Raw genomic sequence first — 22306 nt, 5'->3', positions numbered from 1 at the left:
AGGACTTGACAGCTACATCTATAATAGGCTCTTCAGTGAAACACCCAGGAAACTCAGGCAAGCAATGCAACAAAGCATCTGAAGGCAGAAATTGCATACATCTTTATTCAAAGTGCTTACGGAATGACTATTCTTGGAAACCTTTAGACATCCAGCTGCCCCCTCACAAAAGTGCACTCAAAAACAACATTTTCTTGGTCCACCAAACAGAGCATTTGAATCAATCTGCCTGCCTCTGACTACTATCTACAACTTCATTCCGGAGGGTGTGAATAGCACCATGATAGATTGTGTGAATGTTTAAGGCGAGCCTACAAAGACTTCTTTCCACTTCATGATTAAAGCATCTTTCTATGAGTGTCATAGAATGGTCAAGTGAATGTCGATATGACAAGGGAAAGTTGACTTGTAAAGACTATATAATAACATTCAAAAAGGTTTTCATTCAACTTATACAGTTGGTTATAGTTTGTAAGCTCCCTTCTTTGCGTACATACAAATAGCATCTATAGAGGATTGTTACAAACTTTGAAAAGGAACGTTTTCAAACATTTGTTAGGTTTTATACCTCAAAAGCCAGATGTGCAAATAAATGTAACATAATTGCGTGATTCAAGGCCCTACCATCCTACTGACAACACTTAGCAGCGTATTTAAACATATATCATAGACAAGCTACGTGATTGTATATTCAGTAAAAAAACTGGCCAGTTAAATCTTGTTGGAACACTGGCCTTAAATGGTGGAATTAAACAGGATAATGATCATAGCTTTGTACACAATGGTATGATGCACAATGTTCTTTATCATGTAGGCTACATGTACATGAATCACCAAAGAAGGTATATCATTATGATAGTTCTTTCCTCTTAATTCCCTCAAAACTCATTGCTATTAGCTAGGTCAACAATACAAGAATAACTAATTCACCTGGTAGTACAAACTCAGTTTGTTGGCTTATAAAATACGTTAACATTTTATGCCTTTAAGAGAGTACAAAAAATTGCATATTTTTGTCTTTTTTTTAAAATCTTTTTTTAGCAGTGTACAAAAGGACTGGAATAAAGTAAAGTAAATATATCAAAGGTTTAGTCCAGGAATTTTGTATGACTGGTACTGCATTTCTTCTGGACACATCTGACACCAGCCAATACAGCCCAGCATTCTCAGTAAAAAAAAACATATACATTGTATATTTTGGACGTTGAACACTTTGTTCTCATATCAATGCTTTATTTCAAAATTACAAACCCCCATGATGAGAATGATAGGCTTTGGCAAGATAGGGTAGAAAAAGATGTTCATTTTCTAGTCCGCCAACCAAAAGGATTTACATGTGGCCCAGAAATAGATGCCCTACTATGTGAACATGTACATTATTGCAGGATGAGTACTGTGACCCTCATGAACAAAGGTTTTTCACGTTCCAACTCCTCTACAGCTTCGTTCTCCTCTTTCGTTTGGCCCTCGATGTACTCTGCGATCTGTAGGTTGTAAACCCCTGACGTATCCACCTCCCTGGCAAACTGCAAGGAGCTGACTTTGCGACCCTCCACTATCGTGAACAGCCCTTCATTGTTCCCATCCACAATCTTGTAATGGGCCCGTCCTACCAGGTAGTCTAAAGCAGGCTGGATCTTCAACAATCTCCTCTTCGGGTGGGCGTTGTGCAGCTTGACACGGAGTGCGATGGGAGTATGGACGCCATCCACAACCTTTTTGGTCTCGGCCTCTTCCAGCAGAGCATCTTTGTTGGTGTCCACATTGTTCACGTCCATGGCAGGCTGAGATTCGATGATCATGTTCTTGTCGGGCTCCTCAGTGTCGGGGGAATCTGTAGCTTCCTCACTATCATCTCCATCATCAACAAAAATCTCTTCCGAGCCGTTGACGGCTCTCTTTCTTCTCTGACGCTCCACGTTGTTGAGGTTGCACTCATAGCAATTCTCGGAGTTTGAGTTTGAATTGCTGCCTATGCTCTTTCCAGGCCCACCAACAGGCCCGATCCCAAGAGTGGACACGCAATGCCTGAAAAACAGGGTTTGACCAGTAAATCTAAGGCATAACATTACAAGGTTGCCTGGGCAGGTTTGACTGTATTTTCATTTTTTCACACATGACAATATCCAATGCTGGTAAATATACATGCATGCAATGTAATGAACTTCCATGAAAATGGGAGGTATAGTTTTTACTCTGTGTACAGGCGTGTCCGGTGCAGTAACTTAAGAACCTCTAGCAGGATTGCAAAGGTATTTGGTAAGTGGTCAGGTGTTGTGGACCCAATGGTCAATGTCGATTTTGGGCATAAATTCCAGTTTTCAAATCGTTGGTCCTTGACATGCTGTGGTCTTCTGATTTTTCGGTGGAAGGTAGATCTCGTTATAACTTGCATGCTATTTACAGCCAATTTCTTAGACCATATTGAAGTAAACCTCACCCCTGTCCGATGCGGAAGTACCCCTGTGGACAGGCACAGCTGTACCCTCCATCAGTGTTGGAGCAGCCAAAGGAGCAGGGGTTGCTGGGAGAACCACACTCGTTCACATCTACAGTGTGCAAGGCAAAAGAAAACAAGTATCAACAAAGAGGATTCCCGAAAGCTACTGAAACAACTGCTTTAATTGGAGTTGTATTCTTGTACATACGAAACTTAGAAATACCAACCATCATGTTAACCGGTGATGGTATCATTACAGCAAACCTCCACACAATGTATTAAAGGTAAAGCGGTCGAACGCTACTAGTAATTGTGCAATGTGGCTTCCCTACGGCTCGCGCTGATTGTATACAAAAGAAGCCTTATTGAGCTTGACTACCAAAATAAACACATGTTGCTGCATGCAAGTTATGGTGACTGCAAATTCAGTATAAAAAGTCTTGCTTGTGCATACATATATATGGTGTTTTAAGTCTATGGCACAAGAATTTGTCTTATGGATGGCCTGCCACTGACCTCTACAGCCTCCTGACGACTGGTCAAAGTTGTAGCCAGATGGACAGGCACACTTGAAGCTGCCCACAGTGTTGTAACAGGTGGCTCCTCCGCAGGTGTTCCCATTCACACACTCGTTGTCATCTGGAATAAAACAATTTCACAGGATGTTATTACAGTTGAATGACACAGGCAGAGACTGTAGATGCTGCTATACTTTGTATTCAACTGTTTGGTTAGTATTGTACATAGAGAGGCAGGTGGTGTTCATGTTGCTCTACTCCAAGTCTAGAAGAAAAAGAGAGTCTCAGAGTGTCTTTGTTCTCCTTGTACTAAGGACTATGGACTAGTGCTGCGTACTTGAATGTTACATCAGGTACCGGTAAAAGGTTTAGGTACAGGTCCGGACCTACAGTACCTGTACCTGAACAATTTGAAAAACTAACATGTGTTCTTCTGAACTTCTTCACTAATGTCAGAAACACAAATAAACTGTTTTCAATTTGTCAGTATCTAAAGACCATAACTAGGTTTCCTACTGCCAAACTCCCTTGGCCTTGCTATCAAAACTCCTGGGCCGGCCTGAATGATCTGTTGCATATTAGTTACATTGTATGCTGTTCCAAGGTATCACTTTGGTCACGTTTGGTGACGCATATGAGATCAGGAGATCAGTCAAAATAAGCATATACATGTACTTGGTGTAAATCTATATCGGTACAGTACCGGTACTTCATGATCTGGTATTTTGGACCTGTACCTAATCAATTTTTACGGTACAGTAATGGTCCGCAGTACTACTATGGACTATTCCATTTTGGATGTGTTCCTTTATCTAAAAGCTCTTGTGACATTTTCAGTACAGATTTATATCTAAAAACAGTTTTGTAAAGCTAGGGCTTCCTGGCATTCAGTATGAGCACCTAGAGACCAAAATGGAGGAATGGTATTCCCAAACTAATCAGAAAGGTAAACATTCTTACCAACACACTGGTTCCAGTAGTAGTGCTGAACAAATCCAGGAGGACAGCCGCAGCGGAAACCGCCCACAGTGTTCTGGCACCCAGACTGGCACCTGTGGTTGCCGCCACACTCGTTCACATCTGAAACAGACAGGTTTACGGTCATCCACGATATTCCAAGGGAAGAGAAGGCCAAAAGGATGTAGTACTACATATTAACACCCCGTGGACCTTCTGTCCTCCCCTTGTTGGAGTGTTGGAGCAGTTGTTATTTACACCACCTGATATGTTATGTAACAAACGCACAATGGGTGTTGCTCTGAACAGATGTAAAGACCAATGTTGGAACACAAGGATTGGAATTCTGCCCAATGTCAGTGCAACAAAATACATGTAGTTGCAGGGTTCATTACAAGTTAGACATTTAACACAACACATTAATAGGCTTCTGTTTATCCAGGAAGCAGATACACATACTGAAAACATGATTGTACAAATGTTATAACATGACATTGTAAAACAGTCACTGTGCACATGTGGGACAGGAATGTTTTCGAAATTTTGAACTGAAAGTCTAAAATGCCTGTCAGTGAGTCATAATGTTCCACAAATTAATTTTTCCACAGGCCATAGCAAGTGTATTGTACTCTTATTGACAAGTGTTGTTTGCATCTTGCACAAAGCCTCATACTGATAGAATTAAGTTGTCCCAAAAAGTTTTTCACTGTTCTTATAGGACACAAAACATGACACAGCAACAATATTTAGTACTTTTCCCTTGTGCATCATTAACATACACTCAGCGGGGTTGAAATAAAAAGGAAACACAAAAACGTAAGGAAAGTATATTCTCAGTAACAAAAACAACCAAGACATGTGTGTGTGTGCATGTGGGTGTTATGCAAAACGGGAAAGCACTGCGACTCATGCAGTTAGTCTTACTCACTTGCTGGCACGGACATACCCTGACATTGTTGTGTGTCTGGGTCGATACTGAAGCCCTGTGAACACTGGCACTCGTACGAGCCCTCCATGTTCTGGCACTGCCCGTTTACTCCACACAGACCTGCCTGGGAGTTACACTCGTTCACATCTGCAGGTGGGATAAAGCAGAGTATCAAATATAGGTATGGCATTTAGTTACAATGTGTCCCGATGGTGGGATAGAGGTGAAATACACTCTGGGTTTCTTCTTCTTCCATTTCACATCTGTGTCTCACTTTAATCAACTCCTACTGGTAATGGAAAAAAAACAGTATAGCCGCTCATTAGATGGCAATATCCATTTCACATATTAATCATTAAGATTACGTGTTTAACTGGATCAGCCAGCACCATTCAGTTGATCCAACATCTATTGTCAATGCTCAAATGTTATCTTTTTTCTTGTCACCGTCACGGTGGTAAAAGTCTTAAGTAGCACCTTACATTGTGTTACATTTCACTGGATCTTGCAATTATTGTACTTGAACATCACTGGCAGCCAGCACCTTTTAGTTAATCCAACTTCCAATGTGAATGCTTAACTGTAATGATGCTATTTTTGTCCACCCTCCTTAATAAGCAGGACCCCTATCGCTCGATTCGTCGTTGGTTCGCTCACGTAGGGGCCGTGCTCTTCAGCGACGCCACAACCGTGTCTACCGTTGCTGAAGAGCAGGGCCCCTACGCGAGCAATCCAACGACGAATCGAGCGATAGGCGTCCAGTGCTTTAAGGAGGGTGTTTTTTTCTTGACTTCAGTAGAATGTAGGAAAGTTAGAAGTTGCCCCTTACCCACACAGGTGAGATGAATCTGGTTGAAGCCAGGTGGGCACTGGCAGGTGAACCCTCCCACCAGGTTCACACAGATGTACTGACAGTTATCTCCCTTGGCGTCACACTCATCAAGATCTGTGGATATTACACAAACACAGCCAAGGTATGGGCATTCAGATGCAAACAGGGCTCGAAATTCTTTTTTGGAAATAGGTGCACTGGTGCACCCAACCCAAAAAATTAGGTGCACAGAATAAAATCCGGGTGCACCACATAGAACAAAGTTGAATGTCAGCAAAACATAAGTTTGACGCTACTGCCTCTCTTAAGAACTTAAATCTGTAATTCTATCCAGATTTCAAATTTCAACCAAGCAATACATCACATAAAGTACAACAAAAGGTTATACGCTCGTTCTCATTTGAATGTACAAATTGCTGTCGCCAGCCTTTACGACTTGATGTGAGCCAAATTAAGGGCACCATCGATGCTTTATTCACTTTCCCACAACACATATCATGTTTCACGAAAAATGTACCTCAAAATTACTTATGGATTTTGACTTCGAAAACGTTATGGCAATGAGTGGCCTAAAGAGTCACAAAAAACGGCTGTCGCCTGCGGAGACATGCAAAATTTAAAAAGCAGCCGAGAATGTAACAATTCAGTCCAGAGTTTGACCGGTTAACTGGTGAATCCAGCTACTGAGGCCCTCCGACAAATCACGTCAGATCGCTCCCGTCACTGTTCTTGTACGCTGTGCAAGGCGGTTTATGCCCGTCGCCCAAAACGGTAAGCTCCGTTACCGTTTGAAGTAAGACGTTCCTAACATTAAGATATGCCACATATAAGGTGCCAACCTGTCGTTTTTATGACGACTTAAAGCTTTTGTGGCTTTTAAAAGGAACAAATAAGAACTGTTTGCTATCAGTTGTGGACCACCTCCTCGAACAAATGACAGTACAGTAATGGATGTAATCTCCGTTACCATTGTTTGATGCTCTATGTGTTGTTAACAAGGCATGGTGTAGGAACGCTGCCCATTTTCTAAATGCCCGTACATACGTACTTTTAATAATAAAAGATGGAACGCAAAAACGGAAATCCCTTTGAAGGAAAAGCAGCAGTTTTACTGTAGTAAGCTCCGTTACCAGTAACGGAGATTACATCTGTTGCGGAAAATACATAACCTGGCGCAGAACTTTTTTGTAGTTGTGCACCATAAGGCAAAAGCGTTTGAACTAGAATAGAAAAGTATAGATTCAACTGAGAGAAACCCCCTGTAGGGTTATCATATTCCAATTTTCTACTCTTTCTTCCAGATTTTGTTTCCAAAGTTGAATTCTTTTGAAACCTCAAGACAATAAGTAATCTATAGCCTTTGATATGTTTGAAGAAGAAAAGAAATCAGAAGTCGATCAATTACAACTTGGCGACTTACGTCTGGTCAAGGACATTATATGTCCTTGGTCTGGTCAATAATGTGCTTGGTCTGGTGAACACGCCTTTTGGCGAAAGTATGTAATCTCCGTTACCGTTTTTCCGCGATTCCCTCTCCGTTCCAAATGCTTTACTGCTCCTAAGCAGTATTTGTTCGCAACATTGAATATTTTATAGATGTTGTAAGAGTTAAATTATTCGGATCAACGGAGGATCGAACGTTTTGCAAGAACTATCTGATTCCGTCTCTGTTAGATATCTCAAACAAGTCGAAATGGAAAGACAAATCCAGACAATATTAATCCTGAATGAAACAGTCATACAGCAATCGTCAGCACGCCGGCACTAAATTTGACAGACGTTTTACCAGAGATACTGACTCCTCAACTATAGGTTTTGAAGGCAATGTCACGACATGGAAGCTCCAAAATTGAAGTATCTTGTTACTGATGTTCAACATTTTTTCCGCAAAAATATTGGTGAACTCCAAGGACATCTAATCAAAGCTTAGAAATTTTCGTCAACTTCCCGTGATAAATTAGCTGTAATATTTTGGGGATCATGAAAGGAGATGTTCAGCTAAAAAATGAGGTAGGTTTGCTTGGAAAATGAGCTGATCAATTTTTAGACCCTAAAAATCGCTATTTTGCACATTTCATTGAGAACGAGCGTATACTGCTTTTCCTGATACTGACATTTCAGAAATATTCTGTCTGCTACTGTACAAAAGAACCGTTACCCTATAGAGTACAAAAATATCTAGGTGCACCAATGCACCCACAATCAATAATTAGGTGCACAGCTTCAATTTTGGGTGCACACAGTTGCACATGCACCCACTATTTCGAGGCCTGGATGCAAATTGAAGAACTGCAGACACACATCACAACAGATTAACACATCAACTGATTACACTACCTGCATTTCAAGAGGTAATGAAACTGATGTTAAAAATAAGTGGTTCTGGGTTCAATGTACCCTAAAAGATACCTATTGAAGGTATTAAGTGTGTGACTACAGTTTCACCTTTAACGTAAACTTTCCCATTTCCACATGACATTCATTTTGCCCAACTGACTTTTCTTAAGGGAACGGATCAACAGAGAGACGACTACCCAGTCATAGTGTAAAAAAAAACAATGTCATGGAATAGGTAGGCCAACATTAAATGACAAAGGGCACACTTGGGAAGTAGGTCATACATGTTGGCCCAAGAAAGTCATTTGCTAACCTTGACAAGTCTTGCCATCTGCATTCAGGATGTAGCCCTTGGGACAGGTGCACAGATAGCTGCCCTCTGTGTTCTTACAGGTGAAGGAACAAGGCTTCTCCTCCTCACATTCATCAATATCTGTGTGGAGAATGCACAATGTTACAGACTCTGCATGTAAAAGAACCCAACACACTTATTGAGAAGAGCAGGGGTGACCCGGTGTGCTTGGCCAAAAACGCAATAGCCACATTGCACTTAGTCTACCACTAGCTACTTGAAAAGGCATCATGCTTCATCTCAAATGGGGATGCCTTCAAACGAACGAACAGACTATGATTAAGACTCAGCAATATGAATCAAATACAACATTTTCTTGATCAATCAATCAATCAATCAATCAATCATTCGTGAGCATCAGGAACTGATGCATAGCGGCTACAGACATGCGTAGCTAGGTCACGTCAGGTTTGTCTGCTCTCGGCGTAGACCCTCCAGTCTTGATATTTCTAATTCTATCTGTACAACTGAACAAGTTTATGAGAAATAACAGACATTTCAAATACCATCTTTCTTCAACGATCAAAAATGATTAACAAGCATCTTTCTTTGGTGATAAAAAACATTGATTCATTTTCGATCACTGAAAAAAGACGCTGGATGGCAAATGAAATGTCTGTTACTTTTTAAAAAACTTGTTCAGTTGTATATAAAGATGACAAATGCATTTGCATGAGGGATACAATGAAAGTCAAAACACCTTGTGCACTTAACAACAACTATTGTTTATCTTAAAGGCACCCAGAGCATTTTATGAGGCTTGAAAACTGGAAATATTCTAGTTGCTGTAATCTTTATGAAATTGATGCCACTGTTTACCACTGTTACATTAGCGAGCGGATTTCTTATCAAAAGTGCTCAAAGGCGGCACAAAAAAAAGCTACATGGTGATCTTTTAGTTTCACGTGCCTAGTTTAAATAGACCGATACCATAGCCCCACCCACCTCCGTCAAAACGTAGAAATGCAAATAATCAAAACATAAAGACGCAAATATTTGACGGACATGCAGTCACTCTCTCATTCGTCGAACCGCTAATTGTAATGGACAGTCAGGATCAGTCCATTAGGGCTTGAATTTTCTATCAGTTCTTACCACACAACGACATCGTATCTTTGCTCCTTTAATGTCGATGTGTAATGGTATAGTGTTATTGAAACTTACTATGTGTAGGAGTGACTAGAAATTGGAGTTTTTTATTCAAGTTTCAAGCCTCATAAAATGCTCTGGATGCCTTTAATGTAGTACTAGAAGACCACCTTAACTACATGGATCTGCTTGCAGAAAATAATCACTACATAGTTGTGAAACAAACTAAGGGAATTGTGACAGTAAATTCAATTATTGGTAAGAATGATTTGTTGACACTCAAAGGATCTGATCATGATGCAGGACATAATTCATTTTGACACCAAAAAACTGACACCAGTGATGAACCGAGACGAGGGGGGATACAAGCTCCATTTGGGATTACCTTCTCGCCGCAAAAGCGCAACCTAGATCGGCTTCTTATAGCGGAGAGAAGCAGAACTCCAGTCAGAAGCTCTGAAGAAGGTGTCTGACAGACACTGAAACGTCAGCAGGTGAGATTCCTGGTTGTGTAAAAAGCAACTCCAAATATCCAACCAAAAAACTGTCTGACAATATTTTATTTCGAGAAGTTGACAGATGAGTAAGTTACTAACCTATACATTTTTGACCGCTGTAGTCCTCTACGTAGCCCTCTTCACACATGCACTTGTAGGACCCCAGGGTGTTGACACATTCACCATTCTCACACAGGTTTGGTCGGACCTTACACTCATTAATGTCTGAAATGAGGAAAGAGAAGTGTTAAGAAAGTGCTACTGGTATCTCAATTATGACACGAAACGGCTATAGTTCCTGTCATACATATCTGTTCTTTTATATCTACTATAACCGAAAAGCGAGGAGAAGTAGAATTTATCTAAAGATAGTCATATTCTTTTTGTATCTGTGAATTGTACTTGTTCTTTAAAATTTGTTTTGTTGTGACCTGTACTTAGCCAAGTTGGCAGAAATGTGCAATTAAGGTCTTCATTCATTCATTACAACCTCAATGTGTACTAACTTATAATTAAATGAGTCATTTTTGTTGTAGAATGAGGCTGACTGTGCATCTTTAATCCAGTACAACATTATAATACATTACAAACTGTCTCTTTATTCTATTTCAACAATATTTAGCATACACAACTGTACAAGTGTTGTAGAAACAATGTAAACTTCACCTTGACCATCGGGGGTGAAGCCAGGACCATGTGGGCAGGTGTTGCTGAAGTCAACTGAAACAGCATGGAGAAAAACAAAAATGGTCTGCTGTTTGATTTAGAAATACATGTAGTAGAGTAACAAATGAACAGGCTCATACAGTACTGCAAAAAATTCACATAACAAGAACATACAAATGTATACATGTATATCATGTACACCTTGGTTGTACAGAATAATATTATGAGAAATGGCATTGGTGAATATGCATCCGTCAGATTCTACAATACTAAATACATGTAACGTTACATGTGTGAAGTATCTAAATCTACTTCACAAGATTCTAGATCTGTGGTAAATGCATTTTTGTACCAAGTTCACAGTCAATAATTGACAGAAGGAATCCACGGACCTGACCCCTTGCGTGGGCAAGGTTCACAGTCGCTGCCCCAGGCACCGCCTCCATCACAGCAGCACTCCGCCTTGGTGACGGTATCCGGGCCCTGGAACTCCCTGATACACAGTCGGCTGTGGCTGGTGTAGCAGTAGCCCTGCCGACGGTCTGGGATAAAGAAAGGCAATTATTACTATAGTTAGCAGTAGTTTCAAATACATTTGTATTATACTTCTTTTTGGTGTTTTTTTGTTTGCAGTTTTTGCCGAGACCGTATCACTGTGGTGTTTCGATCACTGTACAGTATGTGACTACAGCACTACTGCAAACTTACACTTACTGCAAACACGGACCATTTTCTCCTTACCGCGAAATCAAATCACCATGACTTAAAGGCATTTACAGCACACTGTATACTATAGCTTAATACATAATGTACATACAGTCAGAAATGTCTGCGGAGGTTTTATCTTTGCAGTTTTCACAGTGAACTCTTTACCACGAACTTCAAACCACTGCGAAAAGCCATTCCATTGTGTGACTGTAGCGCTAACTATTGTTTCAAATGCAAACTCAAAAACACCATGTACACTCCATTTTCTCCCTACCACGAATTTTAAACCCGCAAACATTTCTGCATTTACAGTAATGGAAAGGGGAAAGATACAATACAGTTACTGTTACAGTAGTATCTCGGTATCGTGTTATAAAAATAGGAGCGTATGGCAACCTTGCTCAACACACCCATTGTTAGCGATAAAAAAAGGGATGTTTGTCTCACCGTAGCACTGTTTCCCATCAAGAGAAACTTCGTAGCCATCGAAGCAGTCGCACCTGAACCCACCCCTGGTGTTGACACAGATGCCGTTCTCACACCTTCCGCCAAGTGTGCACTCATCAATATCTGAGGAGATCATTAAACAGGATATCAGATATCAGGGTTTGAAATAACCCTATCAAAAACTCATACCATCACTGTCGCTAACAGACAACATCTAAGGTTCATTTGCATTAATTTCATGTCAGGAAATTCAGATTTTTGGGTCGAAAAGGTTGAAATATTTTTGCATCTCAACAAGTGATTTTCCATCCCAAGATGGAGGGACAGGTCCTGGTGACAACCCTGACTTAAGAATAACAGTAACTTTTTAAAGTTTTTAAAATCGTTTTAAAGCTTGATAAAATCTTGGGTAGAAGTAATGCAGCCATTTTAAATGTTGGCAGCCTACAATGTAGTCCAAATCTTTGTCTTGTCTAATAGATAATATGTGGTCTTACAAGCAGGTACTTACCCACGCAGACATCTGATGTGATGCCCACTTTGGTATATCCTTCTGGACACAGACACTGGTACGTCCCCACAAAGTTCTTGCACCTCAGAGTGGGCGGACAGTCATTCAGAGCTGGGCTTGAGCACTCATCAAGATCTGTACAACAAGTTAGGAACAATAGGATGCAACAAACCTATTAATAGTAAATACATGCAACAGATAATACTATCTGTCAAGTGTTTCTCATTGGCAAAAATTGATCACAGTACTCACTCACTCACTCACTCACTCACTCACTCACTCACTCACTCACTCACTCACTCACTCACTCACTCACTCACTCACTCACTCACCAGCACCTACAAAAATTGATTACAGTACTCATAAAAACTCAGTCAGTCAGTCAGTCAGTCAGTCAGTCAGTCAGTCAGTCAGTCAGTCAGTCAGTCACGGTACTCATAAAAACTCAAAAAAGGGTCAAACCTCTGCAGTGCTTGCCATCAGCAGTCAGCGTGAATCCCCTCGGACAGGTGCACTTGTAAGACCCTGGTACGTTCAGACAACGGAAGGCACACAGAGTCCCATCGTAGGCACACTCATCCACATCTGAGTATTTAAAAAAGAGACAAGAAAAGTTTTAATCAAAGCCTCCACTCGAGACATTGGCAACATTTTCTATCAGGCCACAGGCAACATACAATAAAAAAAATTTTTTTAAAATTTAACGGTTCTCAGTGGCAAATGTGCTAGATGTTGGCACATTGGCAACCAAATCCGCAGTGTGTTTTTTGGCACAGAGTTTGACACATTAACCGATTAGGCTCGGTGGGTGTCACTCCACTGTCCGGGAAGGTAGACTGTAAAGTGCCTTTCCCAAGGGCACAACGTCGGGGCATGGTGAGTATCGAACTCGGGACCTATTGATTCAGAGTTCAACGCTCTAACCGTTACGCCACGCCGACTAACATACAATAAAGCTAAATACAATGTTAGTGATCTTTTTGTTCAGCCTCTCCTGATATACATTCTTTCAGAGACAAGACATTTTCGAATATGAAATAAAAACCCAAACACTCACCTACACACATCATCATAGGACCTGGCTCAAAGCCACCAAAGCAGTCACACTCAAAGCCACCGATAACATTGGTGCAGGTTCCGTTCCCACAGGGGTTTCCAACTGCACACTCATCCGCATCTGGAATACAATAACAAATCATGCTGACTGTTATTAATAACACTCTCAATTTAGTTTTTTAAAGCAGCTTTCTTTCGGTGGGAATTCAATACAAATACTAGAGTTCCACGACCTCATACCTTCGCCGACTGATGTTAGCCTTTTCGAGTGAATGCTTATCCTAAGGTCCTCGATTGCATGAATTTCAAGTGATCCTTTTCTCTACACAAAACACAGCATTAAAGTAAAATCTTAGAAAAGAGGGCAATTGTAGCATTTCCTCATATATCATGTAAATGAGGCCATCATGATTTATGTCTGATAACGTCCACATTTGATTATCTCCCAAACGCCACAAGAATGAAATCCCATCATTCACCACTCTGGAATTATAGTATTTTGTCATAAATTATGCAAATTAGGTATTCGTTTGCATAATTGATATCTATCAATATTCCTCTCTTTCTCGGTTACATGTCACGTGTTTGACTACAATGGAATGCAAGGGTTTGTATACTTTTTCACATCACAGATCCTGATTTGCATGATTCTTATACGATCATGTAAATCATCACTCAAACTATGTACATCCCTACAAATCATGACGATCCGTCATCACCTTCTTGAGTTACTAGTATTCTCTTTCAAAGTTTAAAACAAACCCATACCTATACCTACACGAGTTCTCCCAAGAGTTATAAAAATAATCACTGTAAGAATATTTTTGCTTAATTGGTATCATAACTTTTATCTTTACTACAGAAAATAAGGCAATTTGTTGGCAATGTATTTGCTTCAATTATGCCCATATTTTCATAGTCGACATATCAATCAGTTTTTATCAAACCTATACCTTCCAACAGGGAGAGCGTTAGATCGTAAGCCCGTGTGACCTCCCTGACCCCAAAACAGAGCCCTGCACCAGGCAAGTAAAGTATCACATGTGTCCTCCAGGGACGTCTCACAGGGAGCCTGCTCTGGTAAACTAGGTCACCTGTCAGTGCAATTTAACCTGAATAAATAGACTTAAAAATAGCAAATTAAAAGGGAATTGTAGACATTTCCTTATAAATTATGTTAATGAGGCCTTGTCATGCATGATTTTTGTCTGATATTGTTCACCTTTACTTAGCTTCCTAATGATACAAGAATGAAATTCCAATCATTTACTATTGTGGTATTTTCAATTAGTATTTTCTCATTAATCATGCAACATTGGTAGCTATTAGCATTATTGGTATCTATCGATACCTCTCTCTTTTTCAGCTATATATGTCACATGTTTGAGAGTCCTATTTTGAAAGGCAGCAGATGTATAAACTTTCCTTGCTAATTATGCAAATTAGTTCCTGGTTTGCATAATGAATATTCAATTATGTAAATCATTAATCAAGCTATCTACATACCATAAATCAAGACGATCCGTTGACCATAAGTCTAGTTATTCATGTCCAAAGGTCAAAACAAATAAATTAAAAACACCCGCTGCAGCTCCAAACAAGCCGCTAGAGGGCCCAAACGTGCACAACTTACTTCATGTGGCATGGACTATCTACCACACAAAAATCATGATCGTAGCACTTGCAGAAAATTCGACCTCAAACTTTGAAGCTACACTGCAGTACCCAAAGTACCCGCTAGGAGGCCCATCATCGAACTTGACCTTCCCCTTTGATAAATCTACCTATTCACTAAATATCATGCACAACCATCAACAGCTTCTCGAGTTATCCTGTCAACGAACAAGCACGCATACATAAACAGCCCACTACAGTACCGCAGGAAAATGCCAGGTGACCCATTTTTGAACTTGAGCTTCGTTTTCACAATCTCTACGTACCCACCAAAAATCATGCAGATCCATCATCAATACGTCAAGTTATGTTGTCTACATACAAACACACTAACAAAAAAAGTCCACTGGAGCACTTTAGGAAAACGCAAAGTTAACCATTTTCGAACTTGACCTTTGTTCCCACAACCGCCACTTACCTACCAAAAATCAGCAAGATCCGTCAAAGTTCTCTCGACTTATGATCTCGACATACATACGGACCCACTTTACAGCTGGCGTAACCGATAACATAACCTTACCGCGAATGCATACATTCCCGGCGAAGGTAACTAGTACTACGTGAAAACAGGCCTCTCAAATCATGCACTTCTAATGTCTAGTATCACCATAAAAAACTCAGTTAAGTCACATCAACATAATTTTAATCAGCATTCTCCTATGCAAAGACTCACAGGCGGCCTATGAAATATACCTTGGGAGGCTCTCTTAAATTGGACTGAGGTTTCCACTTTTGTGGGTGTGGCCTCTAACCAGCTGTCGGCTAATCATCTAAATGATTTCAGCCATGCCCTCAAAAGTGGGATTCTCTACCTGGTTTAGCAGAGCCTCCGCAAGGTATATTGCATAGGTTGCAGACGAGGCTCTGAATAGGAGAATGCATAATCAGATGTCATATGTATGATTATGCATGCATCTTGTTTATTTCTTACTGAACATACAATTACTTTGGGATGACCGTCTGGTTGTCGGAGGTGTCAGTTTGTGGACGGCCAAATTTTGTCGGGACGGGCGGGGATGTGCGGGACGGCCCTTACACATTTTGGACGAGCTCGGGCGGGCAGGGACGGCTTCCTAGCCGTCCGTGACGCTTTCATTTTCACAGACTGAGGTAGCTTTTATGTATATGTACTTATAATATTGTTATACCTCGTTATGCTGTCCATGTCAAAATTCCATTGTAATGTCCTGTCTTTGTCAGCAGGGCTCTAAGCCCTTTTTAATAGCAACAGGCTAGTTGGGCAGCCCTGGCTGAGTGTGCTGAACAGCCAAACCAATAAATAAAAAGAAATAAACGTAAATGTATGTGAATGTATGTGAGTGCAGTACTCACCAATACAGTTGAGTCCTGTATCGTCCAGCAGGTAGCCTGGTGTACACTGACACCTGAAGGACCCGTCAGTGTTCACACACGTCCCACCGTTACAGATGAGTGGGTCGATGCCACATTCGTTGATGTCCACAAGAAGGTTTCCTCCATTCACTTCAAAGCCGGCTCCACCAGGACACAACGCATTGAAGCCTTCAGGATCTACATGTAGAGGGAATATAATAAAACACATCATCTAAAATAATAAGTCTAAATTTTTTTGACTTAGTAGTCTGTTTGTTCTGCATGAGTTGATACCTTTCTCTGATATAAATGAATAAATGACAGTATGACCTTTATTGCACGCCAAAAATAGTTACTCTGACAAGCAACTTGATAAAATTTTGAAACAGTCAGACATTTCAGACAGCATTCGCTGTCTTTCGTCAGTGCCTGGAAACTGGAAAACCAGATCTATTATTATTATAATACCAAAACTCTGAATATAAGAAAATAAATTGGTGTGGCTTGATCATGATGTTGTATATGGTTGAAAAATACATTTCTACCATTGTTGTGCATGAATGACATTGGTAAAAAAAGAGCCCTACCATCCTCCTTGTCAGGACAGACCTCACATGGATCCCCCCAGCCTGCGCCCATGGTGCAGCAGCACTTCATCTTGGTGGTGTTCATGGCACGGGGGGTTCTGCACTGGCTGGCTTCAAACACGTTGAAGCAGTAGCTTTCCCTCATATCTGAGCAGAACAAACAAAACATCATTTGTCACATATTCCTGGGCCTGATACGGGTGTTCCGGACCGTGTGATAACTATCCGTATCACACAGGGTTCGGGAGTTGTATTACACGGGCTTCCATAGAATATTTCGAATACATTTCGACGCGCCGGTTGCACTGCCGTTGAAAATTCAAATACCGGATTCTGAGGTTGGAATCAATGTTGTTACAGTTTTTTGTTTGAGGACATAAAACTCTCTCAACTTTTGGCTCATTACGCATTGAAATGTGTGTTTTCACTGGTGGGCATGACATAAATAAAATACAACATGGTGTATTCCGCATCACCCTCGGTCCCAGCCCTCCCGCGGGTCGGACTTGTGTCACATACAAGAACCTGGTCTTTTTTCTAGTGTTGGAACAACACCAAACTAGTGTTTATCAACCATGGCAGGCCGACGCACATGTACGCTGTGTACACATCTAAACTAAACCAAAACACCACAAAGGCTCTAAGACTTGTAAGATAGTCCAGGATAGGACAGCTGACCCTTTATCTAATGGTAATTGTTATATCTTTTCATCATGTAACAGAACATTTCGATATTGCACCCTTTTTGGCTTACTTGGAAGAATAAAGGGTGCCCATGCAATGGCCCATAAAAGACTCTCCAAGCAGAGTTTAGACTCTGGTTTGTTTTGGACTACTTTTTAGGCGCTTTCATCAGGCTTTCTATTTTGTCATGATTTCTTTTTGCCTGGCAACTTGACAACATAGAAAGCCTTATAAAAATGCCTAAAAAGATGTCCAATAAAGCCAGAGCCTAACCTCTGCTTGGAGAGTACTATAAAAGTAAAAGATGAAAATACAAACCCATGCACTCGTTGCCAGCATCAGTGAGCGCGAAGCCGTCCGGACAGACGCACTGGAAGCTTCCCTCCGTGTTTATGCACTCTCCATTCTGACATTTTCCAGGCAGCTCACATTCGTTAATGTCTGGGGAGATACATCACACAGTTACTAAATACAAATTGATTTCACATATCTTATTTACTCAGGCCAGCATGTTGCCACCAGGGTGGTTTTGAATTAGCACTGCAGGCGTGCATTAACAAAACATAGCATGATGAAGTGACAAAATATAAAACAAAGGTTCAAATTACATTAAGTACAATTTTCCTTGTAAGTACAATAATTTTAAGTACAATTTTCCTCAAGCACAATTTCCCTTTTAAGTACAATATCCTTGATATGATAACTTTCAACATAGTATGTTGCAATAAATACCAGAGATAAAGAGGCATTAGACTTTAAAGCTTGATAAGGAAATAAACACCTCCCTTCTTATACAAATGTACTTAACTTAACGAAATATAAATTACACATACATATTTGTACATTGTACTTGTACCTGAATTAATTCATAAGACATTTGTGTTAAGTTCTTTTTCCAGAAAGGGATATAAAAAGATTTTCAGACTGTCTATAGGTATGTTAACATCCATCACATTCAGTGAATGTTGAAACTTTTGTGGCGGACTTGTTTCCAATGTATTAGTAACTGTACCGCAAAACACTGCAAAAAGTTCCAATTTCCTCCTACCACAAAATAAAAACACCTCAATAGAGCTGTGTACCTAAACAAATTTTAAGTACAGGTACAGGTACACGGGTTTAGGTACAGGTCCGGACCTGAACCTGTACCTAAACTACTTGTGCAGAAAATGGTAGATTTTCAATAAGGACAAAAGCATGTTTGAACTGGTAACAACATAATATCTAATTGTGCTAGGTATTATTTTTATGAAAACACAGATGAAAATTTGACTCCAGTCTTGCAAATGTGTTTTATGTGCTGGAGTATAGTATAGATCATGCACTGCCATGGTAATTTCATAGTAATTTTATCTGTCAAAGTGGCCATTCTCTGAGTCAGGCTTGACCTGATTAGAACCGGTCCAGTACCAGTACAGCAGGGTTCAGGCACTTTGGACCTGAACCTAATTGATTGTACCCAGTACTGTATCAGTACAGTGTACAGTACACAGCTCTACACCTCAATAGTAAATGAATTTACAGTACCTTCACAGAAGTCTCCCCTTGGGTTGATCCTGTATCCATCGTAGCACTCGCAGAAGAAGGACCCATCTGTGTTCTTGCATGACCCTGATCCACATGTACCTGGGGCTCTGCATTCATCAATATCTGTAGGCAGTGTAAGAGAACATTATGTCAGCCTGGTAAAGGTTACCCGTAGTCTTTTTGAAGCCATAGGGACAGTGACTTGTCATCCACTGCGTAAAGGTATTGCACAGTATTGTAAGGCGGAGCCCAATACTCTCCTTCCACCGCCTTTTACCTCTCTGTCAGGTACCTATTTTTACACCTGGGTGGAGTAAGGAGAGTCATATTAAGTGCCTTTCCCAAGGACACTACATCTAGCCAGGATTCGAATTCGTGTCTTTTTGATTTCCCATCAGCCTGGAGACTGCAGTATTGCATTTACAGCTGGTATGGTGCATGTATATGCTACATGTAAATACATCAAGTTAGTCAATATATTTTATCAGAAGTCTGATTAAACTGGTACTAAATTATGAGGAATTCAAAAGCAAAAGAAAGTACCTTTGGGATCTTAAGAGGCTACAAGGAAAATCCTGGATATTAGTTATTTAATCTTACCAATACAGTTCCTGCCATCCTGAGTTTGCTCGAATCCCAGGTCACAGATGCAGTTAAAACCACCAGGAACATTCTGGCAGAATCCCTGCATGCAGATAGAGCTCAGGACTGAGCATTCATCAATATCTGCAAAGGAAGAGCAGGCAATTGTTGTTGAATGATGCCTATGGAGCAGACTCTTTTACAATGTGCATACACAGAGTGAATGTCCTTCAGCACCAAGGACAGCATTGTCAGTGTGAATACCATCCCCTTATTTATTTATTTAGATTTACCACATTTGTAGAAGGATTGACATTATTACAGGTGACCATCACCTTTTCAAGATGTCAACCCGGCCCAGACTGTAAGGTTTGGACCATCGCACATTGGGGCATGCCCCTACTGTTTTTTGAAAGGTGTGGTGGGTTCTTTAATGTGCGCTGGGTGTGGCTCTCCCCAAACATGGGACCTCCATTTAACGTCCTATCCGAGGGACATCCTTAACCGACTTATGTACACTACTTGCAACAGTGTTGATAAGCATTCAATTTCTTTCTAAAGGAAGCCATCAGATACAAAATTAAGCTTTTGTCTGTCTGTTCACATACAGAATGAATGTCATTCAGCACCAAGGACAGCAGTGTCAGTGTGGATACCTCTTATGTACATTCTCTTGCCCACTCTCTTCAAGATATTGTGACAGTGGTGATCAGCATTCAATTTGTTACTTTTAAGGGTGATACTGTCTTACAATACCTACAAAGCAGTCTGTAACAGCTGCTAGCCAAGGGTATTTAAAGGGACCTATTGTAAAATCTGAAGGGCGAAAACTAAAAATATTCAGAATTTGAAAAATCTACATTCAGATTCACATTAATTTTGTAACTTATTAGTAACTTATTTCCAACATATTCCTGTCATTTTGTGACATTTCCATCATCAATAAACGACGATAAACGCACAAAATCTGCGTATTATTTAGCGGACCCTGTTTTATAATATGCAAATAAGCCAGCGTAGAACGCTAAGAAATAACCGAATCGACCATTGTGGTCGTAGTTCAAGCATCACAGGAAAATCACCACAAGTTAACAAACTTCAGAACATCGCGCGATCGATCGGGTGTTCGGTGGTTCATCGGAATGTTGGACAAAATGGCAGACAAGTCAAGTGGCAGTGGGGATTGCATACATAATTTTTTTTTCAAGACGATCGCACGACACTACAAAGTCGCATCCATACATGATGAATATTGCTGTGCAGTGTAATATGTTAGATCCAACTAATGATGTAGAAAAGTAACCAAAAACTGTGAATTTTGTTTTATGTTCCGGTTACAATATGTCCCTTTAATACACTATCAAGTGTTAAATACAAACGAACACACTATAATGTCATATCATACAGTCATGAGGTTTGGTTTATGATTCTTATGAGTAAGGTCCATCAACTTTTCAGCATTGCAATGTCTCAACAAATCCAAAACTGACTGTCCCCTGTTCACAAACCATTAATTTTCATGTTGTCCACTTACCAATGCAGTCATTGTTATCCGTCAGCTTGAAGCCATCATAGCAGAAGCAGTTGTAGGACCCAAGAGTATTCTGGCAGGTTCCATTCCCACACATGCCTGGGAAGCGTCCACACTCGTCCACATCTGAAACAACATCAGATTCTGCCTTTTAGAGAGGTGTTTACATTTGTGGGGCTTTCTTTTACAATGTGGTACATTTCTATAAAGTTAAATCTTAGGTTTTCAAGGAGGAACAAGATCATTACAAGAACTTACGATAAAATGATAATGATCACGTTAACTAGTGTCGGTCATATTGTAGGTCCCTTTTCGCAGTGTCGGTCAAAATGCATTTATAAGTTAGAGCACCCACACCTTGAAACCACTTCAAACTGATTTGCAAAGAGCCTACCTATACAGTATGTTGTATGTCTAGCCTAAAGCTACACTCCAAAAAAAATTTTTCTTATCTTTCTTGTTTTTCCTTCTACAAAGAAAATGTTTCTGTCTGTAAGGGTCAGCCAGAATGTTATTCTGTATACAAGAAACCCTGTATTAAGCACAAACAAGAATCCCTGTTTTAAGCACAAACAAGAATTGCATCTAAGAATTTTTTTCTTAAGTTAACTTAAACCGGGAAAGTTCAAGAAAATAATTCTAGCAGAATCAAATTTTCTAGAAAAAATAACTTAAGGGAAGAAGCTGTAAGAATAAAAATTTAAGGAAACAAAAAACAAATCTTATATTAAGCCAGAGAAAGCAATTTTTTCTTATTTTTCTAGAAAATTCTTATTGGAAAACAGCATGCTAGAAATACTTTATTGAACTTTCTTGATATAAGTTAACTTTACAAAAAAAATTCTTTGCGTAAGAATTGACATAGACCAGACTTCCCAGAAGGTTTCTTGAATTTTCTTGTTTTTTCTTTGTATAAGAAAATCTTTCTCAACATAAGAAAACAACAAAAATAAGAAAGAATAAGAAAAAAGATTTTTGGTTGTGTATTAATAATTGCATCAACTTCATGACATTGTAAATACTTCAGTTAGTCTCAAAATACTTGACTCAG

The 22306-nt window shown here is 40.1% G+C and overlaps 1 protein-coding gene across 5 annotated transcripts in view; it reads right to left on the bottom strand.

Annotated features, from left to right (window-relative positions):
- Nucleotides 1–79: 79 nt before the first annotated feature.
- Nucleotides 80–22306, bottom strand: part of LOC136427407 (fibrillin-2-like) — a 108316-nt gene continuing 86089 nt past the window's right edge. For 3 of the 5 annotated variants that reach the window (XM_066416235.1, XM_066416232.1, XM_066416233.1), the window contains exons 50-69: nt 21259–21381; nt 19743–19868; nt 19143–19265; nt 17934–18056; nt 16932–17078; nt 16345–16542; nt 13340–13459; nt 12745–12867; nt 12283–12417; nt 11772–11894; nt 11009–11158; nt 10617–10670; nt 10050–10175; nt 8326–8445; nt 5673–5789; nt 4844–4990; nt 3919–4038; nt 2957–3079; nt 2441–2549; nt 80–2028 (exon numbers count right to left, since the gene is read on the bottom strand). In XM_066416235.1, the coding sequence (XP_066272332.1) occupies nt 1377–2028; nt 2441–2549; nt 2957–3079; nt 3919–4038; nt 4844–4990; nt 5673–5789; nt 8326–8445; nt 10050–10175; nt 10617–10670; nt 11009–11158; nt 11772–11894; nt 12283–12417; nt 12745–12867; nt 13340–13459; nt 16345–16542; nt 16932–17078; nt 17934–18056; nt 19143–19265; nt 19743–19868; nt 21259–21381 (3059 nt within the window). In that variant the 3' untranslated portion in view covers nt 80–1376. The remainder of the gene's footprint in view (nt 2029–2440; nt 2550–2956; nt 3080–3918; nt 4039–4843; nt 4991–5672; nt 5790–8325; nt 8446–10049; nt 10176–10616; nt 10671–11008; nt 11159–11771; nt 11895–12282; nt 12418–12744; nt 12868–13339; nt 13460–16344; nt 16543–16931; nt 17079–17933; nt 18057–19142; nt 19266–19742; nt 19869–21258; nt 21382–22306) is intronic. The other 2 variants (XM_066416237.1, XM_066416236.1) reach the window with 1 other exon arrangement.

Source organism: Branchiostoma lanceolatum, chromosome 2 (genome assembly GCF_035083965.1).
Source record: "Branchiostoma lanceolatum isolate klBraLanc5 chromosome 2, klBraLanc5.hap2, whole genome shotgun sequence".
Taxonomy (NCBI): domain Eukaryota; kingdom Metazoa; phylum Chordata; class Leptocardii; order Amphioxiformes; family Branchiostomatidae; genus Branchiostoma; species Branchiostoma lanceolatum.
Note: the sequence above shows the minus strand (reverse complement) of the source record. Positions and strands in the feature narration are given on the sequence as shown.